Below are 23,347 nucleotides of genomic sequence, written 5' to 3'. Positions count from 1 at the left end.
ATATAAGTCCATATCGGGCGAAAGATATATATGGGAGCTATATCTAAATATGAACCGATTGCAATCAAATTTTGCACATTTGACTATACGACTAAGTGTTATGTTTGTATAAAATTTCAAACAAATCGGTATAAAACTCTGGCTGCTGGGTCCATATTAGTGCATATCGGGCGAAAGATATATATGGGAGCTATATCTAAATCTGAACCGATTTCTTCTAAAATCAATAGGGTTCTATTCTGAGCCAAAACACATACTTGTGCCAAATTTGAAGTCGATTGGACTAAAACTGCGACCTAGACTTTGATTACAAAAATGTGTTCACGGACAGACGGACATGGCTATATCGACTCTGGAGCCCACCCTGAGCATTTTTGCCAAAGACACCATGTGTCTTCTGGGTGTTGCAAACATATGCACTAACTTATAATACCTTGTTCCACAGTATAACGCAGGGTATAATGAGCTTGGACAAAAGGCTTAGAAGTTCCAAAAAGTGAAATTGGCCGGTTAATAAGGAGAGTAGGTTAGGTGGCAGCCCGATGTGTCAGACTCACTTAGACTATTCAGTCCATTGTGATACCATATTGGTGAACTTCTCTCTTATTATTATTGTTGAAATTAGCATTGTAGCTATGCATGCCAAATTTGGTTGAAATCGGTTCAGATTTAGATATATCTCCCATATATAGCTTTCGCCCGATTTACACTCATATGACCAGAGAGGCCAATTTTTAACTCCGATTTAGTTGAAATTTTGCACAGGGAGTAGAATTAGCATTGTAGCTATGCGTACCAAATTTGGTTGAAATCGGTTCAGATTTATGTTTTTCTGATTTCGACAAAAATGGTCAAAATACCACCATTTTCCTTGTAAAATCGCCACTGCTTAGTCGATAAGTTGTAAAAATTATACTAATTTTCCTAAACTTCTAATACATATATATCGAGCAATAAATCATAAATAAACTTTTGCGAAGTTTTCTTAAAATTGCTTCCGATTTAAATGTTTCCCATATTTTTTTACTAACATTGTGTTCCACCCTAGTGCATTAGCCCATTTAAATTTTGAGTCTATAGATTTTGTAGAAGTCTATCAAATTCTGTTCAGATCGAGTGATATTTAAATGTATGTATTTGGGACAAACCTTTATATATAGCCCCCAACACATTTGACGGATGTGATATGGTATCGAAAATTTATATCTACAAGGTGGTACAGGGTATAATATAATCGGCCCCGCCCGACTTTAGACTTTCTTTACTTGTTTTTCAATATGTATTGCATTCATTCAGCTCACAAGCAAGTCTTTTGCCACTGTGGCATGAGTTCCGATCAAATCAATTCTGCCCTTCACATTTTTGATTATTTGATTTCACGGCGAAATTCAAACAATTTCCCACAACTTCCAAAACAAAACCAAATGAAAATCTTAAATTTTATAAATATGGTAATTTTTTATTTAATTTTTATAATTTCATCTTTTTTATTTATTATACAAAATTTCCTTATATTCTATTAAGCTAAGTAGTAATTATGATTGTTTAAAGCATTAGAAGAATATTTAAGTATGTATTTTCAGGGTGAGAGTTTTTGTTTTTTATTTTAAATAATATTTATTTACAAAAGTACTTTGGCAAAATGATAATAAAAATATTTTTAATATATAAAAATTGTAAATTTTTTTCAACTTCAATATTATATGAATATATGTTGTGTTTTTTTTTAATAATAAATCTATATTTAAGGCCACTTTTCTATATTTATATTTATATATATTTAAGGCAGCTGAATTTAATTTAAAGGTATTACTTTCCAAAAGTTTCATTAAAGAATTTGATACAGATAATAGTGGTGTGAAAAGTATAATCGATTTTATCAGTTATTCTATAAATAAATAAATACAAATAATATTTTCACTTCAAATCAAGCCTTTTTTCAAACTAAATGAAACCTTTTTCAAACTAAATGAAACATTTTCCACATGAAATGAAACATGTTTCAAATAAATCAAATGGAACCTTTTAAAATTCTATTCCAACCGTGTTGTATGTATTCACCTTTGACTCCGTATTTTCGCATTGTTTAATTTTTTTATTTTATTTGGTAAAATTAGCATCTTTACATAATACGAGTTAAAATAAAAAAAATATTAAAATTATTATTATTAAAAATGTAAAAAAAAATAATTTGTTTTAAAAAGGTTTCATTTGATTTGGAAAAAATTTCGCGTAATTTTAAAAAGGTTTCATTTGATTTTTTTACCTTTGACATTTTTCAAATAAATCAAATGGAACCTTTTAAAATTCTATTCCGTGTTGTATGTATTCACCTTTGACTCCGTATTTTCGCATTGTTAAATTTTTTTATTTTATCTGGTAAAATTAGCATCTTTACATAGTACGAGTTAAAATAAAAAAAATATTAAAATTATTATTCTTTTCTTTGATTTTCTTCGACCTTTTTTATGTTATAATAATAAATTAATGATTTTTCTTTTTTTCAAAATCATTAATTTATTATTATTAAAATTATTATTATTAATGTAAAAAAATAATTTGGTTAAAATAGGTTTCATTTGATTTGATAAAGATTTCATTTAATTTGGAAAAAGTTTCGTGTAATTTTAAAAAGCTTTTATTTGATTTTTTTTTACCTTTGACTCCGTATTTTCGCATTGTTTAATTTTTTTATTTTATCTGGTAAAGCTAGCATCTTTACATAATTCGAGTTAAAATAAAAAATTATTAAAATTATTATTATTAAAATGAAAAAAAAAAAAACTAATTTGTTTTAAAAAGGTTTCATTTGATTTGATAAATGTTTCATTTGATTTGGAAAAAGTTTCGCGTAATTTGAAAAAGGTTTTATTTAACTATTTGTGTAGGTTTATAACACAAACACGGATTATATTTTTATTCCAAAACTATACAAAAATTAGCATTTTTACATAATACGAGTTAAAATACAAAAATATTAAAATTATTATTATTATTAAAAATGTAAAAAAAATTAATTTGGTTTAAAAAGTTTCATTTGATTTGATAAAGGTTTCATTTGTTTTGGAAAAAGTTTCGTGTAATTTTAAAAAGGTTTCATTTGATTTTTTTACCTTTGACTCCGTATTTTCGCATTGTTTAATTTTTTATTTTATCTGGTGAAATTAGCATCTTTACATAATTCGAGTTAAAATAAAAAATTATTAAAATTATTATTATTAAAATGCAAAAAAAAATAATTTGTTTTAAAAAGGTCTCATTTGATTTGATAAAGGTTTCATTTGATTTGGAAAAAGTTTCGCCTAATTTGAAAAAGGTTTTATTTAACTATTTGTGTAAGTTTATAACACAAACACGGATTATATTTTTGTTCCAAAACTATACAAAAATTAGCATTTTTACATAATACGAGTTGAAATAAAAAAATATTAAAATTATTATTATTATTATTATTATTATTATTATTATTATTATTATTATTATTATTATTATTATTATTATTATTATTATTATTATTATTATTATTATTATTATTATTATTATTATTATTATTATTATTATTATTATTATTATTATTATTATTATTATTATTATTATTATTATTATTATTATTATTATTATTATTATTATTATTATTATTATTATTATTATTATTATTATTATTATTATTATTATTATTATTATTATTATTATTATTATTATTATTATTATTATTATTATTATTATTATTATTATTATTATTATTATTATTATTATTATTATTATTATTATTATTATTATTATTATTATTATTATTATTATTATTATTATTATTATTATTATTATTATTATTATTATTATTATTATTATTATTATTATTATTATTATTATTATTATTATTATTATTATTATTATTATTATTATTATTATTATTATTATTATTATTATTATTATTATTATTATTATTATTATTATTATTATTATTATTATTATTATTATTATTATTATTATTATTATTATTATTATTATTATTATTATTATTATTATTATTATTATTATTATTATTATTATTATTATTATTATTATTATTATTATTATTATTATTATTATTATTATTATTATTATTATTATTATTATTATTATTATTATTATTATTATTATTATTATTATTATTATTATTATTATTATTATTATTATTATTATTATTATTATTATTATTATTATTATTATTATTATTATTATTATTATTATTATTATTATTATTATTATTATTATTATTATTATTATTATTATTATTATTATTATTATTATTATTATTATTATTATTATTATTATTATTATTATTATTATTATTATTATTATTATTATTATTATTATTATTATTATTATTATTATTATTATTATTATTATTATTATTATTATTATTAAAAAGGTTTCATTTGATTTGATAAAGGTTTCATTTGTTTTGGAAAATTTGATTTTTTTTACCTTTGACTCCGTATTTTCGCATTGTTTAATTTTTTATTTTATCTGGCAAAATTAGCATCTTTATATAATTCGAGTTAAAATAAAAAATTATTAAAATTATTATTATTAAAATGCAAAAAAATTAATTTGTTTTAAAAAGGTTTAATTTTATTTTATAAAGGTTTCATTTTATATGGAAAAAGTTTCAAGTAATACGAAAAAGATTTTCTGTGATTTGAAAAAGGCTTCGTTTTGTTTTGTAAATGGTTTCATTTGAAATGTAAAAGGTTTAATTTGAAGTGAAAATTTTAGCTATTTAATTTCAATAATTTTCGTTACAATAAATTTGAAGTTATGAAAAATGGAAGATCGTAATTAAATTTAAATGGAAATATGAAATTCACAATTACTAATAATCGTTATACATATTTTATTATACAAAAAGGCACTTATAGTAATTATACATTCTTTTTCTTATAATTAAATATTTAGGTTTTTTTATAAAAATTTAAATATATTATTATATATTCCAAATGCACACCGTTCTTTGTAATTGAACATCAACTTTTTTTTAAAGCAAAGTATTCAAAATAGATTTGTTTACCCTCCATCATACTAACTATGTAATAAGCTTTGATGGGATACATATTTATTTATTTAGTTTTTAATATTTATATATCAGTGTTAAATATATTTCCCCATTATTTAAATTAAATGCAATAGAAATTCCCATTTGGAAAATCTGTAAAACAAAATGGTACAAAAAACGAACTAAAACAAAATAGAAAAGGATAGTCGGGATAGTATTATAAAAATTCGGTAGGTTAGGTTAGGTTATGTTATGTGGCAGCCCGATGTATCAGGCTCACTTAGACTATTCAGTCCATTGTGATACCACAGTGGTGAACTTCTGTCTTATCACTGAGTGCTGCCCGATTCCATGTTAAGCTCAATGACTAGGGACCTCCTTTTTATTGCAGTGAAACCACTTAGAGAAGCTTTGAAACCCTCAGAAATGTCATCAGCATTACTGAGGTGGGATAATCCACCGCTGACAAAACTATTTGGTGTTCGGTCGTAGCGAGAATCGAAACCACGGCCTTGTGTATGCAAGTCGGGCATTTTAATTAAATGCAATAGAAATTCCATTTTGGAAAATCTGTAAATCAAAATGGTACAAAAATAGATCTAAATAAGTAAAAAAGGATAGTCCAGCAAAAGCTCACGTTATAAAATGAAGTCGAAAATCGAAATGGTCAAAAAAAAAATAGAAAAAAAAATAGGAAAAGCCACAGTAGTGTAGTCCTAAAAATCAAGCAATCAAATTTTAATGTTTTTGAAATTCGAGCCAAATCTACTAATTGGCTTCTTCAAATTTAGTCTAAAAGACAAGGTTGACTTTTTGTTGTCTTAAAAATCGACAATAATTCTGTATCATCTAGGGATACAAAATTCGAAAATGGATTATTGATTGACCTTGTGTCAAAAAAAAAAAAAAATGGAAAAGTCTCAGTCGATCTTTTTTAGTCAAACGAATTTTTATTTATTTATTTTTTTTTGAGAATCTATCCAAATCACCTAATCGACAAGTCTAAAACTCGACAAATACTTTGTAACCTGTATGTAGTATACAAAAATCGAAAATCATTTGCTTTTGGACTAAAATATAAATCGGAAAGTCGCAGTCGACTTTTTCTAGTCTCAAAAATGGATCAATCTATATATGATTTTTGTTTTTTTTTTTTTAGAAACGAGTTCAAATCACAAATCGACTTTTCGACTAATCAGCAGACTTTTTGTGGTCTTAAAATTGATAAATTTGGAATCGACTATTCGACTTATCATCTAATTTTGAGTTTTTTTTTTTTTGCTTAAAAATCGAGTCAAAGCCTCTAACGAACGTTTAGACTAATCGGCTTTTTTCAAAACATGTCTTAAAGTTGAGGGCGACTTTTGAAGTCTTAAAATTGGACATATCGACATTTGATATTGTTTAATGAGTCAAATGGACTAATAGATTCAAATATTTGTATTTATCAACAAATCAAAATTTTGTGAATTTTTGGGTGATTTGTGCAACCCAGCTGGTTACAGAAAAGTTCAAACAAGAACGTGGAATTAAGAACACCAAATTTTCACGTTCGTGGATTTGATGTGAATAGTGGAAGTGGAATTGAAGTGGATACATGGGTGTATAATTTATTATTTTTCTACCCTGCGCCACACTGTGGAACAGGGTATTATAAGTTAGTGCAAATGTTTGCAACACCCAGAAGGAGACGAGATAGACACATGGTGTCTTTGGCAAAAATGCTCAGGGTGGGCTCCTGAGTCGATATAGCCATGTCCGCCTGTCCGTGAACACATTTTTGTAATCAAAGTCTAGGTCGCAGTTTTAGTCCAAATTTGGCACAAGTATGTGTTTTGGCTCAGAATAGATCCCTATTGATTTTGGAAGAAATCGGTTCAGATTTAGATATAGCTCCCATATATATATTTCGCCCGATATGGACTTATATGGCCCCAGAAGCCAGTTTGATTTGCTTAAAATTTGCTTAAAATTTTGCACAAGAAGAACAATTAGTACTATAGTCAAGTGTGCCAAATTTGATTGAAATCGGTTCAGATTTAGATATAGCTTCCATATATATCATTCGCCCGATATGGACTTATACGGTCCCAGAAACCAGAGTTTTACCCCAATTTGGTTGAAATTTTGCACAGGGAGTAGAATTAGCATTGTAGCTATGCGTGTCAAATTTGGTTGAAATCGGTTCAGATTTAGATATATCTCCCATATATAGCTTTCGCCCGATTTACACTCATATGACGACAGAGGCCAATTTTTTGCTCCAATTTAGTTGAAATTTTGCACAGGGAGTAGAATTTGCGTTGTAGCTATGCGTGCCAAATTTGGTTGAAATCGGTTCAGATTTAGATATATCTCCCATATATAGCTTTCGCCCGATTTACACTCATATGACACAGAGGCCAATTTTTTGCTCCGATTTAATTGAAATTTTGCACAGTGAGTAGAATTAGCACTGTACCTATGCGTGGTTGAAATCGGTTCAGATTTAGATATATCTCCCATATATATGTTTTTCTGACTTCGACAAAATGGTCAAAATACCAACATTTTCCTTGTGAAATCGCCACTGCTTAGTCGAAAAGTTGTAAAAATGACTCTAATTTTCGTAAACTTCTAATCCATATATATCGAGCGATAAATCATAAATAAACTTTTGTAAAGTTTCCTTAAAATTGCTTCAGATTTAAATGTTTCCCATATTTTTTTTACTAACATTGTGTTCCACCCTAGTGCATTAGCCGACTTTAATTTGGAGTCTATAGATTTTGTAGAAGTCTATCAAATTCTTCCAGACCGAGTGATATTTAAATGTATGTATTTGGGACAAACCTTTATATATAGCCCCCAACACATTTTTCGGAAGTGATATGGTATCGAAAATTTAGATCTACAAAGTGGTGATAATATAGTCGGCCCGCCCGACTTTAAACTTTCCTTACTTGTTTTAATTAAAAATGACGCAGTTTTAATAAAATTAAATTTTTAATGTATTCTGTCCAAAAATCAAATCACCATTTCTTTCTTCAATTATAATTTTAATTGAATTTTAAAAAATATTCACTTAAAAATAAAAAAAAATTAGTAAAGTCTAAAGTAGGTTAGGTTAGGTTAGGTTAAAGTGGCAGCCCGATTAAGATTCAGGCTCACTTAGACTATTCAGTCCATTGTGATACCACATTAACTAAAAGTACCTATTACATATGGGCACTTCTAGTTTTAAGTCTAAAGTAGGGCGGGGATGAATATATTATACCCTTCACCACTATGTAGACCAAAATTTTTGGTACCATCTCAACTCCTTCAGATTTGTTGGGAGCTATATAAAGGTTTACATTCCATTAAATTTCTATAAAATCACTTGACTTTATATTAATTAAGTAAACAATTAAGTAAAACGATATGGAAAATATGAAGCTAATGCCATTTTATTGCACAAAAGTGCATTTATGATTTATCCGACGATACACATGTATTAGATGGACATTAGGACAACTTGAGGAATTTTTATTTTTGCTCTCTGTGCAAAATTTCACGTAAATCGGTAGTAAACTTTGGTCTCTGTGGTCATATGTGTCTAAATCGGACGAAAGATATATATGGGAGCTATATCAAAATCTGAACCGATATCAACTAAATTTGTCATAATTGACGACAAGATCAATTGTACTCTTTGCACACAATTGTGAGCAAATCAGGGTACAACTCTGGCTTCTGGGACCATATAAGTGCATATCGGGCGATAGATATATATGGGAGCTATATCTAAATCTAAGCCGATTTGGCTGATATTTTGAAAATTTTTCGAGACTAATAAAATATTCGGATTTACGGAATTTGAAGCAGATCGGTTAACAAACACGCCAATTATGACCGGATCGGTGATAAATATATATGGCAGCTATATCTAAATCTGAACCGATTTTTTCCAAAAACAATATCGATTGTCTTTGTCCCGAAAAAAGAACATAAGCCAAATTTGAGGACGATCGGACTTAAACTGCGACCTGTATTTTGCACACAAGAATACATGAACAGATAGAAGGACGGACAGACAGACAGACAGACAGACGGACATAGCTAAATCGACTCAGAATGCAATTGTAAGACGATCGGTATACTAAACGATGGGTCTCTGACTTTTCCTTCTTGGCGTTACATACAAATGCGCAAACTTATTATACCCTGTACCACATTAGTGGTGAAGGGTATAAAAAAATATTTTTTACCGACTTTCCCGTATTCTTTGCTCAAAATCCCCCATCCCCCAAAACGAATTTTGACTATCCTTAACCTATTGTGATCTATTCCGTTTTGTGTTTTTTATTCGAAAATCTACCCTATGGACGGCTTTACCCAATAATGTCTAGAATAGTTTATGCTAAGCTTAAACTAATCTCCTCCAGAGTACTTTGTACAAAACTGCTACTACAAACTAAAGATCCATGGATGCTCGATACACGCAACTACATGGTAGTCTCTGAATCCGGTGGTGTATGATAATTGAGATTATAAGCAGGTGGTCCACTATTCAAGAAGGCCATGGATCGTATACTTTCACGTGATGCTGTTCGCTTATGAAATGGTATAGCCTGAGGCTGTGATGCTACATACGGAAGTTCTGGAACTGGCGGTGGAGGTGGCGGAAGATTGTGGGTACTAATCGAATGTTGATTGTGTAGTGGGTGTTGTTGATATAGGGGTGGTGTGGACGGTGGTTCATGGGGGATCGTTTGCTGAAATTGTTGTTGCTGCTGCTGCTGCTGTTGATGATAGATACTGGTCGAAGCATTTGTTGCTGTATTGGCTGTCACCAATGAAGCAAAAACATTCTCTGTTGTAGACGATGACGTTACATAGCTGGACATGGGTCTTGTACCATGGAAATTCGAATATGACGAACGCACCGATGGTGGTCGATTGTTATATAATTCATCAACATGTTCTGCATCATTGAGATTGGTGGTAGAATGCTGATAGGTGGGATTGTAGTGACCCCCTCCTAGGGAGGGCGATATAGTCAATGTAGGCGACTGTGGCTCATCACTCGGCGATGGTGTAGAATTAGGCCAAGGTGGTAATTGTTCGGCATGTGTTCTACTAGGCTGTTGATAGAGACCCGCTTGACCATTGGTATTATAGTATATCGGATCCGGTGGAATATTCTTACGAAACGATTGATAATGATTATTATTGGTCTTCGTCAAGCTTCCACCGGCTCCATTTATATTATTATGTAATTCTTTATTTAAATTCTGTAAATTTGAGGCTGTCAATGTCGGTGTATTCTTGTGATGGAATGAACCAAATTGTTGTTGTTGTTGTTGCTGCGGCTGCTGATGGTGGTGATGTTTATGACCATGACCTAATGAAGATGAGGGTAATTGTTGCTGCTGCTGTTGTTGTTGATCCAAGAGTTTCGTAACGGGATTTTGATGATATTTACGTCTTGAACTACGTGTACTACTACGTGAATGGGTTCCCGAATGACCCAATGATGATACATTTCGTTGACTTCCACCGTGACTACCATCGCCACCACGGCTGCTACCGCCATCACGTTGACTACGACGACTAGTGGTTGAGGTACGACTATTTGATCCACGATGCATAACCGACCGACGTTTAACCCTTCTCGGAGTCATAGGTTTAGGACTCAACTCCCCATTATCACCATCACCACAACGTTCGTGCATTTGATCATCGCCATAGTCGAGAATGGTATCGGTGCGACTGCGCAATGTATCCAAGCTGGGTCCAAATTCAATGGAATACAAAGACTGGCGATGTTTGGATTTCTTATTAACATGTTTCACTGTAATGCAAAGAAAACAACTCAAATTAGTTAGGAAATTAATATAAAAAAAAATATTTATGTAATTTAATTTTGTTTACAACAACAGATATAGTAGAAAGAAATTGCAAGGTATCTTTGTATTTTTGAAAATATAAAAATGCGGTTTGGAAAAAAACTTTGGAATTTTTGACATTGAAAATTCTCAAAAAGGCCTTCATTTTCTTCTCTATATTAGATCGAAGATTTTTTTTTAAAGTAACCAATGTACCTCTTACATTGCTGAAAATTTTATTAAGTTTCTACAATACTCTCTGGAAAAAGATGAAATTTCGAACTCTTGGTATCCAAACCAAAAGATCAGCTGATGGTTTATACTGAAGAAAATATTAGCAAAAATTTTCCAATTAAATTTTTGATTGAATTAAAAACAAGTATATACGGCCGTAAGTTCGGCCAGGCCGAAGCCTTTGTACCCTCCACCATGGATTGAGTAGAAACTTCTACTGAAGATTGTCATCCACAATCGAATTACTTGGGTTGCGGTACACTTACCGATGGCAAGGTATCTTAAAACTTCCTAACACCGTAATATTTACCACATAAAGGGTGATACGGTCAAAATTTAGTCAATATAAACTTGACGTATTTCTTTCAATTTTGCATTTAAAAAACCTGAACACCCCTCATTTTGAAGTTGTGTGTGTGTAGAATGTTGCTCCTATTTTGATTTTGGAATTCACTCTTCAGTTGTCAAAATGCCGTCCAAGCAAGAAGAGCAGCGTATCAAAATTTTGCTCGCGCATCGCGAAAATCCGAGCTACTCGCACGCAAAGCTGGCAAAATCGCTAAAAGTTGCCAAATCAACCGTTACAAATGTAATTAAAGTGTTTGGGGAACGTTTGTCGACAGCCAGGAAGTCTGGATCGGGGGGAAATCGAAAACCGGAAGCCGCTGAGACGACAAAGAGAGTTGCCGGTAGTTTCAAGCGAAACCCTAACCTCTCTCTCCGAGATGCCGCAAATAAGCTGGGTGTATCGTCTACAACCGTGCATCGAGCCAAAAAACGAGCCGGACTATCGACTTACAAGAAGGTAGTGACTCCAAATCGCGATGATAAACAAAATACGACGGCCAAAGCGCGATCCCGGAGGCTGTACACGACGATGCTGACGAAGTTTGACTGCGTGGTTATGGACGACGAAACCTACGTCAAAGCCAACTAAAAGCAGCTTCCGGGACAGGAGTTTTATACGGCAAAAGGAAGGGGAAAGGTAGCAGATATTTTCAAGCACATAAAACTGTCAAAGTTCGCAAAGAAATATCTGGTTTGGCAAGCCATCTGTACCTGTGGCTTGAAAAGCAGCATTTTCATAGCTTCCGGGACTGTCAACCAAGAAATTTACGTGAAAGAGAATTTGAATAAACGTCTGCTGCCTTTCCTGAAGAAACACGGTTGTTCCGTACTGTTTTGGCCGGATTTGGCATCTTGCCATTATGGTAAAAAGGCCATGGAGTGGTACGCCGCCAACAACGTGCAGGTGGTTCCCAAGGACAAGAACCCTCCCAACACGCCAGAACTCCGCCCAATTGAGAAATACTGGACTATTGTCAAGCGGAACCTAAAGAAGACGAAAAAAAACTGCTAAGGACGAGCAGCAGTTCAAGGCAAACTGGCTTTCTGCGGCGAAGAAGGTGGACAAGGTGGCTGCACAAAATCTGATGGCAGGTGTCAAGCGTGAGGCCCGGCAATTCGTATTTGGAAAAGCGAAAGCCTAACTGAATATTTTTCCTGAATTTTATACTAATTGAACTTGAAAAAGAAATTTAATTTGATTTTTTAAATAAACGATTTCACCGATTTACACGCGTTTTCCCTTGACCAAATTTTGACCGTACCACCCTTTAATACTAAAGGCATATCTACTAATTTATCGTGTGATCGCATACATTACTCTCAGCTATTTGATATGTTTACCTTAACTATGGTGAAGTTCAAAAAATGACACATGTGTTAATATACTAAACCACCACCATTTGTTTTTTATGTTTGTGATGAGAGAAAGGTGGAGAAACTTAGAGGCTTAAGAGAGTAAGAGAACATAGCTATAAGCTATGTTTCGTGTCCCGAGTCTTTGTTGTTGTGTTTTTCCTAACGACACCTGTGTAGGCGAAAGTGTTGCGGTGTATAGAGCACAACATTAAGCTTAGGAGTAAAGCATTTGTGGATTTAAAATTCACATTCTCTTTTATTTACAGTTACTATTTGTTCTCCTATTTATACTCTTGACTCATACACTAAATACAACTCAAGTATTTGACGGCCAAATACATTGGCGTATGCAAGGCCGTATTCAGGGGGGGGGGGGGATGAGGGGGATCAAACCCCCCCCGAAATGAATGAATATTTTTATATAAATAAATATATATTTTTAGCTGCATAGAAAAATCTTATCGAAGATGTTGAAGAAAAGCTGGAGGTTTTATTTTGAAAAACGCTTACCTATAAAACTTGCACAAATCATAGAATACTAGTTGAAAAGTCCGTCAAACGACGGTCGAAAACAAAAAACAAATTGTTTTTGTTCTCGCACCACAAATTTAATTTTTGGAAAATGTCTTTCTGCTTTTTGTGTGTTTGTTGTTCTTTTTGTGAATATGACTCGCTTTGTTTGGCCATAGCAACAACAAAAAAATTTCACGAAAATGTTTCCAATTAAAATCTTAATTGAGTTTTAAAAAATATTCAATTAAAAATTTCATTGCTTCAACAAATTTTTTAATTGAATAAAAATCGATCACACAAATTAATAGTATCAATTAAATATTTAATTGGATCAAATAATTTTTGACTGTCAATTAATTTTTTAATTGATACTATCATTTCTGTGATTGAAGACATTTCAATTAAAAAATTAATTGGATCAATTAATTTCGTGATTGAATCAGAAAATTTTTTTTTGTGTGTGAAATGGCACAAAACTGCGAAAAGAACCTGCCTAATTCAGCGATGGAAGCACTTGGAGAGTGCAATAAAGAGATATTTCCAAACGTGCATATTCTTTTAAAAATCTTGGTCACTTTGCCAGTTACTCAGGGATGGAAAATACAATTTTTAAGAAAGTACAAAAAAGGTATTTTTTGAGCGGAAAGGTACTTTTTACTAAATTTCAACAAAAATTTCACTGGAAGATTATTGTCAAGAGACTGAATTTTAAAGAAAATAAAATTTTGACAAAATTTTCTTTATAAATAAAATTTTGCAAAAATTTTCTATAGAAATAAAATTTTGCAAAATTTTTTCTATAGAAATAAAATTTTGCAAAAATTTCCTATAGAAATAAAATTTTTACAAAATTTTCAATTGAAATAAAATTTTGACAAAATTTTCTATAAAAATAAAATTTTGCAAAAATTCTATATAGAAATAAAATTTTGACAACATTTTCTACCGAAATAAAAAATCGATAATATAGAATCGCATTCTTTTTTCGACTAAAACATTCTTGAAGTTCAATAAAATCCTCTTTTTGACTATGTCTTTTACAAAATCGAGATTTTCTTCCCACATGAACATGTCTGTTTTGCCATATTTGTAAAAGACTATTAGCAAATAAGGTTGATAAAAACTTTCTCAAAATATTAAAATATTTTGTCAAAGCCATTGTACCATAAATATCGACTCAAAAATGTCTACACAAAAGGTACTAAATCCTTCGCGGGGGTACTACGGTACTGACCGGGGTGAAAAAGTATTGAAAAAAGTACTATAGTACTGCATTTTCCATCCCTGCTCATCCGAACGTTCATTTTCAACAATGAAGAGATTAAAGACGTATCTTAGAAATTCGACTAGCGAGAGTAGACTCAATGGATTGACATTAATTTCGGTTCATCGCCGAATAAATGTGCCGACTAAAGAAGTCATTGATTTATTTGCTGCCCAAAAAGCCCGTCGGCTCAATTTAATATTATAAAGATATTGTATACATACCTATACATAAATAAAATTTTCTACACATGAGATTATATGAATATTTTTTTTTAAAGTTGAACCCCCCCCGAATTAAAATCCTGGCTACGGCCTTGGGCGTATGCCTTAAATTTGAATGTCTCTGTATCTCTACGACAGTGTTACCGTTGTGCCACGTTAGTAGCAAATTCGACACTATTTTCAAGCGATGAAACTTTTGTGTCACTATTTGTCTACATTTTAAGGTTTTTGTACCATGTTTTTGTCATATTAAATCACTTTTTCACTAATTTCTGACGACCATATCCAATTAACATTAAGAATGTGATCGATGTCTTAACGTATAATCCGAGTTTATACTGTCAATACCATACTATACAGTAATCCCTCGATTTACGTCGTGATTGGTTTCGGAATTTGACGACGTTAATCGAAACGACATAAACCGAATTTAAAATTGCTCGTACTTACTCCTAAGCCCTTTTAATTATGTATGTATGTGCGTGTACACAATAAAAAATTTCAAAAATAAAAGTTTTTCAGTCTTTTAAAAACATTCATTATTACAAATTGTATCAGGGTTTAAAAATAAAGTCATAAACAAATGAAAACCCTTTACGTTGTATACATATAAAAAAAAACAATGCCACTACGACATATCAATCAGAATTTGACGAATTTTCGGTAAGAAATTCAGAAATAAATGTTTCGATGCCATAATCGTTGGTACTTATTTCACTTATGGAAGGCCTTTCTGATAAAGTTGGCAAAAAAAAAAAATCGTCGACGTAAATCGAAGTTGGATGGAACAAAAAATTTGACGACATAAATCGAAACAGCGTAAACCGAGGCAACGTAAATGGAGGGATTGCTGTACATGTATTGTATACTTGGATACCGCCTGAATGTATGCAAAGAAATTTTTCTATAGTAGCAAAATCGGATTATTCCCACGAATAGTCAATTTCAAGGAGAGATATTTGAAATATTTGATGAAATATGGAGATAAAATGATCGTAATTAATTTTCGAGCAAAATACAAAATCTTTGCAATCGAGTATTTTTTAGTGTATATAGTAATAGTAAAGCTTAAAAAATGTTCTTTCGCAGAGCAAATACTGTTAGCCACAAATGATCCATCACCATATAACATACTAATTTTGAAAATTCAAAACTTTTCAGTGCCCTAAACCTATATTATTCCAAAGTATATAACCAATATTTTCAAAAATACATACCTTTAAAAAATCCATCTATTTTACTTATATAAAAATATTTCTTTTTTTAAGTTTACCTTGAAATCGGGATTAGGAACTAGTAGGATAGTAGTAAGAATACTTGGTAGTAATTGTAAGAGAGAGAGAGAGCGTGGAATATTATCAGCACAATTTGGCTTTGTTTAGCTACATTCTAAAAAATTAGTAACAAATCTCACAGAACAAAAAAAACAAATAAAGAAATAAAACCAGTAAAAACCAAAACAAAAATATTATATAGTAAAACTTAAATAAAAAAATAATATATTGAACGATTAAATATTCAATTCAATCATTCAATATATAATCAAATATTGAACGAAATATAAATAAAAAATAATTTTAAGTAGAAAACAAAACACTTCTTATATTTATATTATAAATAAAACTCCAGAAAACTTTTTATCACTGGAAACATATTCTATCTATAGAGAGCCCCCAAATCTCCCCAGATTTAATAAAATTTCTCAAATAAAAAAAGCTCTTAATCATATTTTTGTATTTTTCCAATTTAGATCTTAAATTTTATTGTTTTTTATTTTTTTTTTTAATTCTTGGTTTTGAAATTTTTGTATTTCTTTTTTAATTGTTTTTTTTTTTTTAAGTTTATTAACTTTCGATTTTCTTTTAGTTATTTCTTCTTATAATTTAAATAATGGCTTACAAAAAATACACATAGATATTTCAAAGATTTTCATTAAGTTTCAATGTATAGTATGGACTTTAATTTTTTTATTTATTTATTTATTTTCATTTTTAACAATATCCAGTATCTTTCCTGTATGCTGGGTTTAGGGCTAAAGCATATATCAAGGGCACCTCTTCTCAAGTCAATGAATATTCGGTTGCAGTCCTCTAAATTTTGATATTTTTATGAAATTAGCCAATGAAAAACATTTATTTTCTTTGTATTTAAAAAAATTTTGTTGAATTTATTTTAAATGGAACTATTAAGAAATGTTGGCTGTATTACTGAGGATTTAAACCACCAATAGAACATATTTTCGGTGTCGAGGTTTGAACCTATGATAATAAATGGACATAGACATAGACATTATCTATTAATTTGTATGATTGATTTTTATTTCAATTAAAAAATTTGTTGATTCAATTAAATTTTTAATCGAATATTTTTTAAAACTCAATTAAGATTTTAATTGGAAAAATTTTCGTGAATTTTTTTTTATGTGTAAGGAATTTCAATTTCCTTTTAATCACAATCAAAATTATTCTTAAAAAAATTCCAAGCATATTCATACAATTTCCCATCTCTAGAAGCGGTTCCATTTTTCAATTTCTATAACTTTTTTTGATGACGTTTATTTATTTTTTTTTGGGTTTTTATTTTGTATATTTATTTATGCTTTAAATCGAAACACTTATTTTAAAGTTTAGTTTTTATTTTGTGTACTTGTTCTTTTAATTTAATAATGAACATTTAAAAATTAGTTACAAAGCTTTTTATTTTTGATTTTATTCAGTTTGTTTATTTTTTGTAAAACTAAATATTTTAATGTAAATATATTTTTAAATATACTTTTCTATATGCTAATGTATAAACTAAATATGTATATATGTATAGATTTAAATGTAATTTCAAATGTCGGTATATATATGTATATGTTATACGTATGAATCAATTTCAACAATAGTATGTGTGTGTGTGTGTGGTTGTATGTGTCAGTGTTTCCTCTTTTTGTTAATTTCAAGTATCCATCTCTGGTTATAACATTTCATTAAATTGCATTCTTTTTCATTTTTTTTTTCTTTCAATTAATTTTCTTGTAAATATTTTAATATTTCTTTTTGTATTTTTTTTTTGGTTTTTATAATAATTATTAATTATTTTTCTTTCTCTATTTTTCCTTGTAATAATTTCAATAAAGAACATATGTTTTTTAAACTTGAAGGCATTTTGATTTTGTTTTTTTTTCCGGTTTGTCATTTGAATTATTTTTTAAAAAAGCTTTGTTTCTCGGTTCCATATACTCTACGGCTTTGCATCTTAACCCATTTTATAGAAAAATTCAATTCCTACACTGAAAAAACATAGGCGAAAAACGATGATGGTTTATTATATAATTTCTCATTATTATCATTGTGAGTGGTTTTTGTTATGTAAGCTTTTGTTTTTTTTTTTAATATATTTTGATTTTTATCATTTCATTAATATCACAGTTTAAAATAATAAAATAATTTGTATTTTTACTTATAAACATTTTTTTTGTAAAAACAAAACAATTTCTTTTTGTAAATTTTGATGACTAAATTTTGTTGCAATGATAGTTTTAGTTTCTATTAATTTCTTTTCATTTTCTTCACAAAAATTTGAATTGTTGAAATAACTATAAGGTTTTCATTAAACAAATTTAATGTTTGGAAAATATTACAATTGGCTCCATTCTAGGTTACCTATAACTTAAAAAGTGGATAATAACGAATTTCTCCATTACTGATATACAGCATAGTAACTGCATACTATGTGAAGCATATTTAACCCTCTAAAGCCCCAATTTTTTTGCCAGCTGATTAAATTTTCAATGTTAATGACACGAAAGCATGAAAAGTAAACAAGAAAAATTTATACGGTAAAATTCAGTATATGCTGCAAAGCCACTTGAACAGTTTCAAAAAATTTTTCTTTTTATTTTATCCATTTTTGTTGTCTTAAGGTGTTTTTTACTAAAAGCTTCCTTATAAAATGATGCCCGCCTAAAGGCGGGCTTGGGCATTAGAGGGCTAAGAAAAATATGTTTCGAATGTTTATCAGATCAATTTTATATATAAAAACCTGAAAACTCCAAGTATTAAGGTGAATAGAAATTTCATCGATTAAATTTTAATTTATATATAGATTATAAAAATCATAAAAATGGCATTAAAAACTGTTATTCTATTCTATAGTGAAATCCAATATTTTATTTTATTTTTTTTATTTAAATTTAGGGTTTTCAAAGGACTATTATTTATTATTACAAATCGTAATTAAAGGATGACTCAACTTCCGCCTTATTCCTTGATGATATTTTATGAAAAATATAGTTAAAAAATATTTTATTTAATTATTTTAAACACAGAAATAAAAACAAGTGAGTTTTCTTTAAAAATGTAATTTTTTAACTAACAACAAACATTTTTAAATTTCTTTTAAGCGTGATATTTGATTGAAATTAATTTCAATTTTTTTTTTCTGAAATTTATATGTTAAGTGATTAATTTAAAAATTTAAATTAAAACAAATCAGATTTTAATTTTTAGGCAACAACAATTGGCAAAAAAATAATTTGTTTTTATTTTTAGCGTGGGAATCAATAGAAATTAATTTATGTTTTCATTTCTATTTAACTTTTATATATAATGAAAAATACAACATTTTTAAAATGAAAATATAAAGAAGTGAATTTGCTCAAAAAAAAAAATTTATAATCAACTGTAACAGTTTCTAATTTTTTTACTAAAAAATTTTAAAATTGTTAATTCGGCTAATATTAACTAAAATTTTTATTTCTTTTAATTTATGAAAAATATAATTTTAAAAATTTACATAAAAACAGGTGAATCTCTCCTCTAAAATAAAAATAAAAAAAAATAAAATAGTCTAAAAATACAAAATTTTAAATTTTAATCAACAATACAAATTTATTTATTTATTGTTTTTTTTTTTTAATCATACAGTAAATGTATGATAAAAAAGAAAAAAAGTAGCATTGGCTGCTTAGGCCATCAGCTATACAATAAAAATTTTAATTTTCCTTACGCATGAATCTTTAAGATTTATAAGCATGGGAATCGGTTGAAATTAATTTATTTTTTTTTCGTTTCTATTTACTTTTTAAATTTGATGAAAAATATAATTTTGGAAATTTAAATAAAAACAAGTGGGCTTCATTTTTATTTACTTTTTAAATTTGATAAAAAATATAATTTAAAAAATTCAAATAAAAACAAGTGGGTTTACTGAAAAAACACACATTTTTCATTGTAGTCAACAATAACAATTTTTAATTTTTTTTAGCCAAAAATTTTAAGCACGTAATTCGGTTGAAATTAATTTATGAAAAATATAATAAAACAAAATAACATACTTTAAAAATTCAAAATTTTAAATTTTACCAACAAAAACAATTTTTTATTTTTTTTTAATTAATTTATATTTTAATATTCATTTAAATGCTATAATTTATGAAAAATATAATAAAACAAAATAACATACTCTAAAAATTCAAAATTTTAAATTTTCACCAACAATAACAATTTTTATTTGTTTATTTTTTTTTTGTTTACGCAAAAATCTTAAAATTTTATAAGCATGGGATTGGGTTAAAATTAATTTATTTTTTCATTACTATTTATTTCTTATATTTTATGAACAATATAATTTTAAACATTTAAATAAACACAAAAAGGGTCTACTAAAAAAAAACAATTTTTTTTTATTGTAATCAACAAAAACAATTTTTACTCAATATTTGTAAGCATGGAATTCGATTGACATTTATTTATATTTTCATTTCCATTTATAAAAATATAATAAAAGAAATAAAATACTCTAAAAATACAAATTTTAGTATTTTAATGAAATCAAGTGGGTTTACTGAAAAAAAAATTGAGTTAAACATAGATATGTCGATAAATAGAAATAAAAATATAAATTAATTTCAATCGAATCCCATGCTTATAAATCTTAAAGATTCATGCGTAAGGAAAATTAAAATTTTAATTGTATAGCTGATGGCCTTAGCAGCCAATGCTACTTTTCTCTTTTTTATCATACATTTACTGTATGATTAAAATAAACAATAAATAAATAAATTTTTATTGTGGACTAAAATTTAAAAATTTGTATTTTTAGACTATTTTATTTTTTTATTTTTATTTTAGAGGTGAGATTCACCTGTTTTCATGTAAATTTTTAAAATTATATTTTTCATCATAAATTAAAAGAAATAAAAATTTTAATTAATATTAGCCGAATTAACAATTTTTAAATTTTTGAGTAAAAAAAATTAAAAATTGTTGTAGTTGATTATAATTTTTTTTTGAGCAAATTCACTTCTTTATATTTTCACTTCAAAAAAATTATATTTTTTATTAAATATAAATATTAAATAGAAATGAAAACAAAAAATTAATTTCTATATAAAAACAAATTATTTCTTTTTCAATTGTTGTTCTTTTAAATTTAAAATCTGATTTATTTTTATTTAAATTTTAATCAACAATAATAATTTTAATTTTTTTGAAAAATTTAAAGCATAGATTTAGGTAGAAATTAATTTAGATTTCCATTTTTTAAGAGCTATTATTTATGAAAAAAAAATTAAATTATTTTAAAGATTTATATAAAAACAAATTATTTCTTTTTCAATTGTTGTTCTTTTAAAATTAAAATCTGATTTGTTTTTATTTAAATTTTAATCAACAATAATAATTTTTATTTTTTTTTGAAAATTTATTTAAAATTTAAAGCATAGATTTAGGTGAAAATTAATTTAGATTTCCATTTCCTAAGTGCTATAATTTATGAAAAAAAATTTAAATTATTTTAAGGATGAAATTAATTTCACTTTTTATTATTATTTATATGTTTCTCCATTTTATGAAAAATATAGTTAAAAATTCTTGTATTTAATAATTCTGAAAAATTTGAATAAAAACAAATGGGGTTTCCTTACAAATATATTTTTTTTAAATTTTAATCAACAATAAAAATTTTAAATTTGTTTTAAAGCGTGGAATTAGGTTGAAATTGATGACTATTTGTACTTCTATTTAATTTCTAATTTAGTTTTATCTAAAATACAAAAATTTTTCATTTTTTTGATTTTCCTATTTTTTTTATTATTAAAATTATAGTTAAATAAAATTTTATTCAATGATTTTAAAAATTTAAATAAACAAATTGAAAAATAAAGTTAAATAAAATTTTATTTAACCTTTTAAAAACAAATTAATAACAAAGTTTTAATTTTAGTCAACAACCAAAATTTTATATTTTATAATTGTGGAATTCAATTGAAATTAATTTCTATTTACACGCTGTGGTAGCCTGTACACTATGGAGATTTGGGGGGAGGTCGCAATGGACAGTTTTCGCTTTCTTCTAACACATGTCTAGGATGTCGTCGAATTTTCGACCTTTCCCTCGGCCTTCGATGTGCAAAACGACGCCTCACTCTGCTTAACTAGCGTCTAGTACCGCTCTGAAATGATCCCACGATTATACTTGGACTTTCTCATACCCAAAATTTTCACAAAAAACGGACCAATACGATATTTTTAAATGCTTAATATGTGAGGTGTCTTGGACACTTTCAATTATCCGTTTGTCAATACGAAATAGTGCATTTTTGTTACCTTATTTTTCATGTAAGCAGTTTTCGTGGAGACTGGGAATCTGGCGACTGAATTGGAGCGCTTACCGAGATCAACATGATCTTAAAGGAAACCCTTGAAAGTCCCCATGAATGCAAGTAGCTTTCAAACATATGTTATGTTATTGGGTGGAACTGCTTACTATCCAATCAACACAAATGTTAGAGAGCTTCCAAGGTTTCCTTTGATAGCTGTTGAATTCTAATGGTATTGAATAAAAACCAAAAAACTACGTATTACTTGTTACTAATTCGAAGTCTATTTTCAACATTTCAAATTTTTGTGTACATTTTAACAATCTCTGTATTTAAAATTTTAATTTTTTATATCTGAATAGTTTTTTTTTTTTTTGTAAATTGTATTTATTTTTTATTTTCATTTATATATAAAGCATTTGAAAAAATTTTGATTTTAGTTTATTTTTCCAAAAAAACAAACACATATTTGTTGCCTAATACAAGCTGCTTATCAACACTTCCTTAAAAAAAAAAATATTTTATTAGAACCACTGGTATTACTCATAACTAGATCTGGTCTATCTAACTTATTTTACCTAAAGGGAGAACAAATCTAGGTATACGTATATGTATATGTGTTTTGCCTTCTTGGCCTTGGACATTTTGTTTTTTTTTTTGCGTAACAAATACTAACAAGAATTCTTTGTTTTTCTTCGTTTTTTTAGTATTTTTTATTTATACAACAAATTTTTACTCAAAAAAATGAATTTTTGGATTTTTATATTTCATTTCTTTTTATGTTTGTATATATTATTTAGTCTGGCTATTTCTTTTTGGGATATTATCACTTAAGGATAATACACAAAGAAAATTAAAACATTTATAAACAAAAATTAATTATTATTAATTAATATAGCTTAGTTTCGTTTTTTTTTGTATGCTATATAGGAAAATTTG

At 27.5% G+C, this 23,347-nt stretch overlaps 1 protein-coding gene across 2 annotated transcripts in view; it reads right to left on the bottom strand.

The window, feature by feature from the left end:
* Nucleotides 1-4,892: 4,892 nt before the first annotated feature.
* The window catches only part of NKAIN (Sodium/potassium-transporting ATPase subunit beta-1-interacting protein), a 182,011-nt gene continuing 163,556 nt past the window's right edge, over nucleotides 4,893-23,347 (bottom strand). Inside the window, exon 7 of one of the 2 annotated variants that reach the window (XM_075309005.1) lies at nucleotides 4,893-10,850. In XM_075309005.1, the coding sequence (XP_075165120.1) occupies nucleotides 9,502-10,850 (1,349 nt within the window). In that variant the 3' untranslated portion in view covers nucleotides 4,893-9,501. The remainder of the gene's footprint in view (nucleotides 10,851-23,347) is intronic. The other variant, XM_075309007.1, reaches the window with a different exon arrangement.

This window comes from Haematobia irritans, chromosome 5, assembly GCF_050003625.1.
Source record: "Haematobia irritans isolate KBUSLIRL chromosome 5, ASM5000362v1, whole genome shotgun sequence".
In the NCBI taxonomy this organism is placed as follows: Eukaryota; Metazoa; Arthropoda; class Insecta; order Diptera; family Muscidae; genus Haematobia; species Haematobia irritans.
This window is presented reverse-complemented; position numbering and strand designations above follow the sequence as displayed.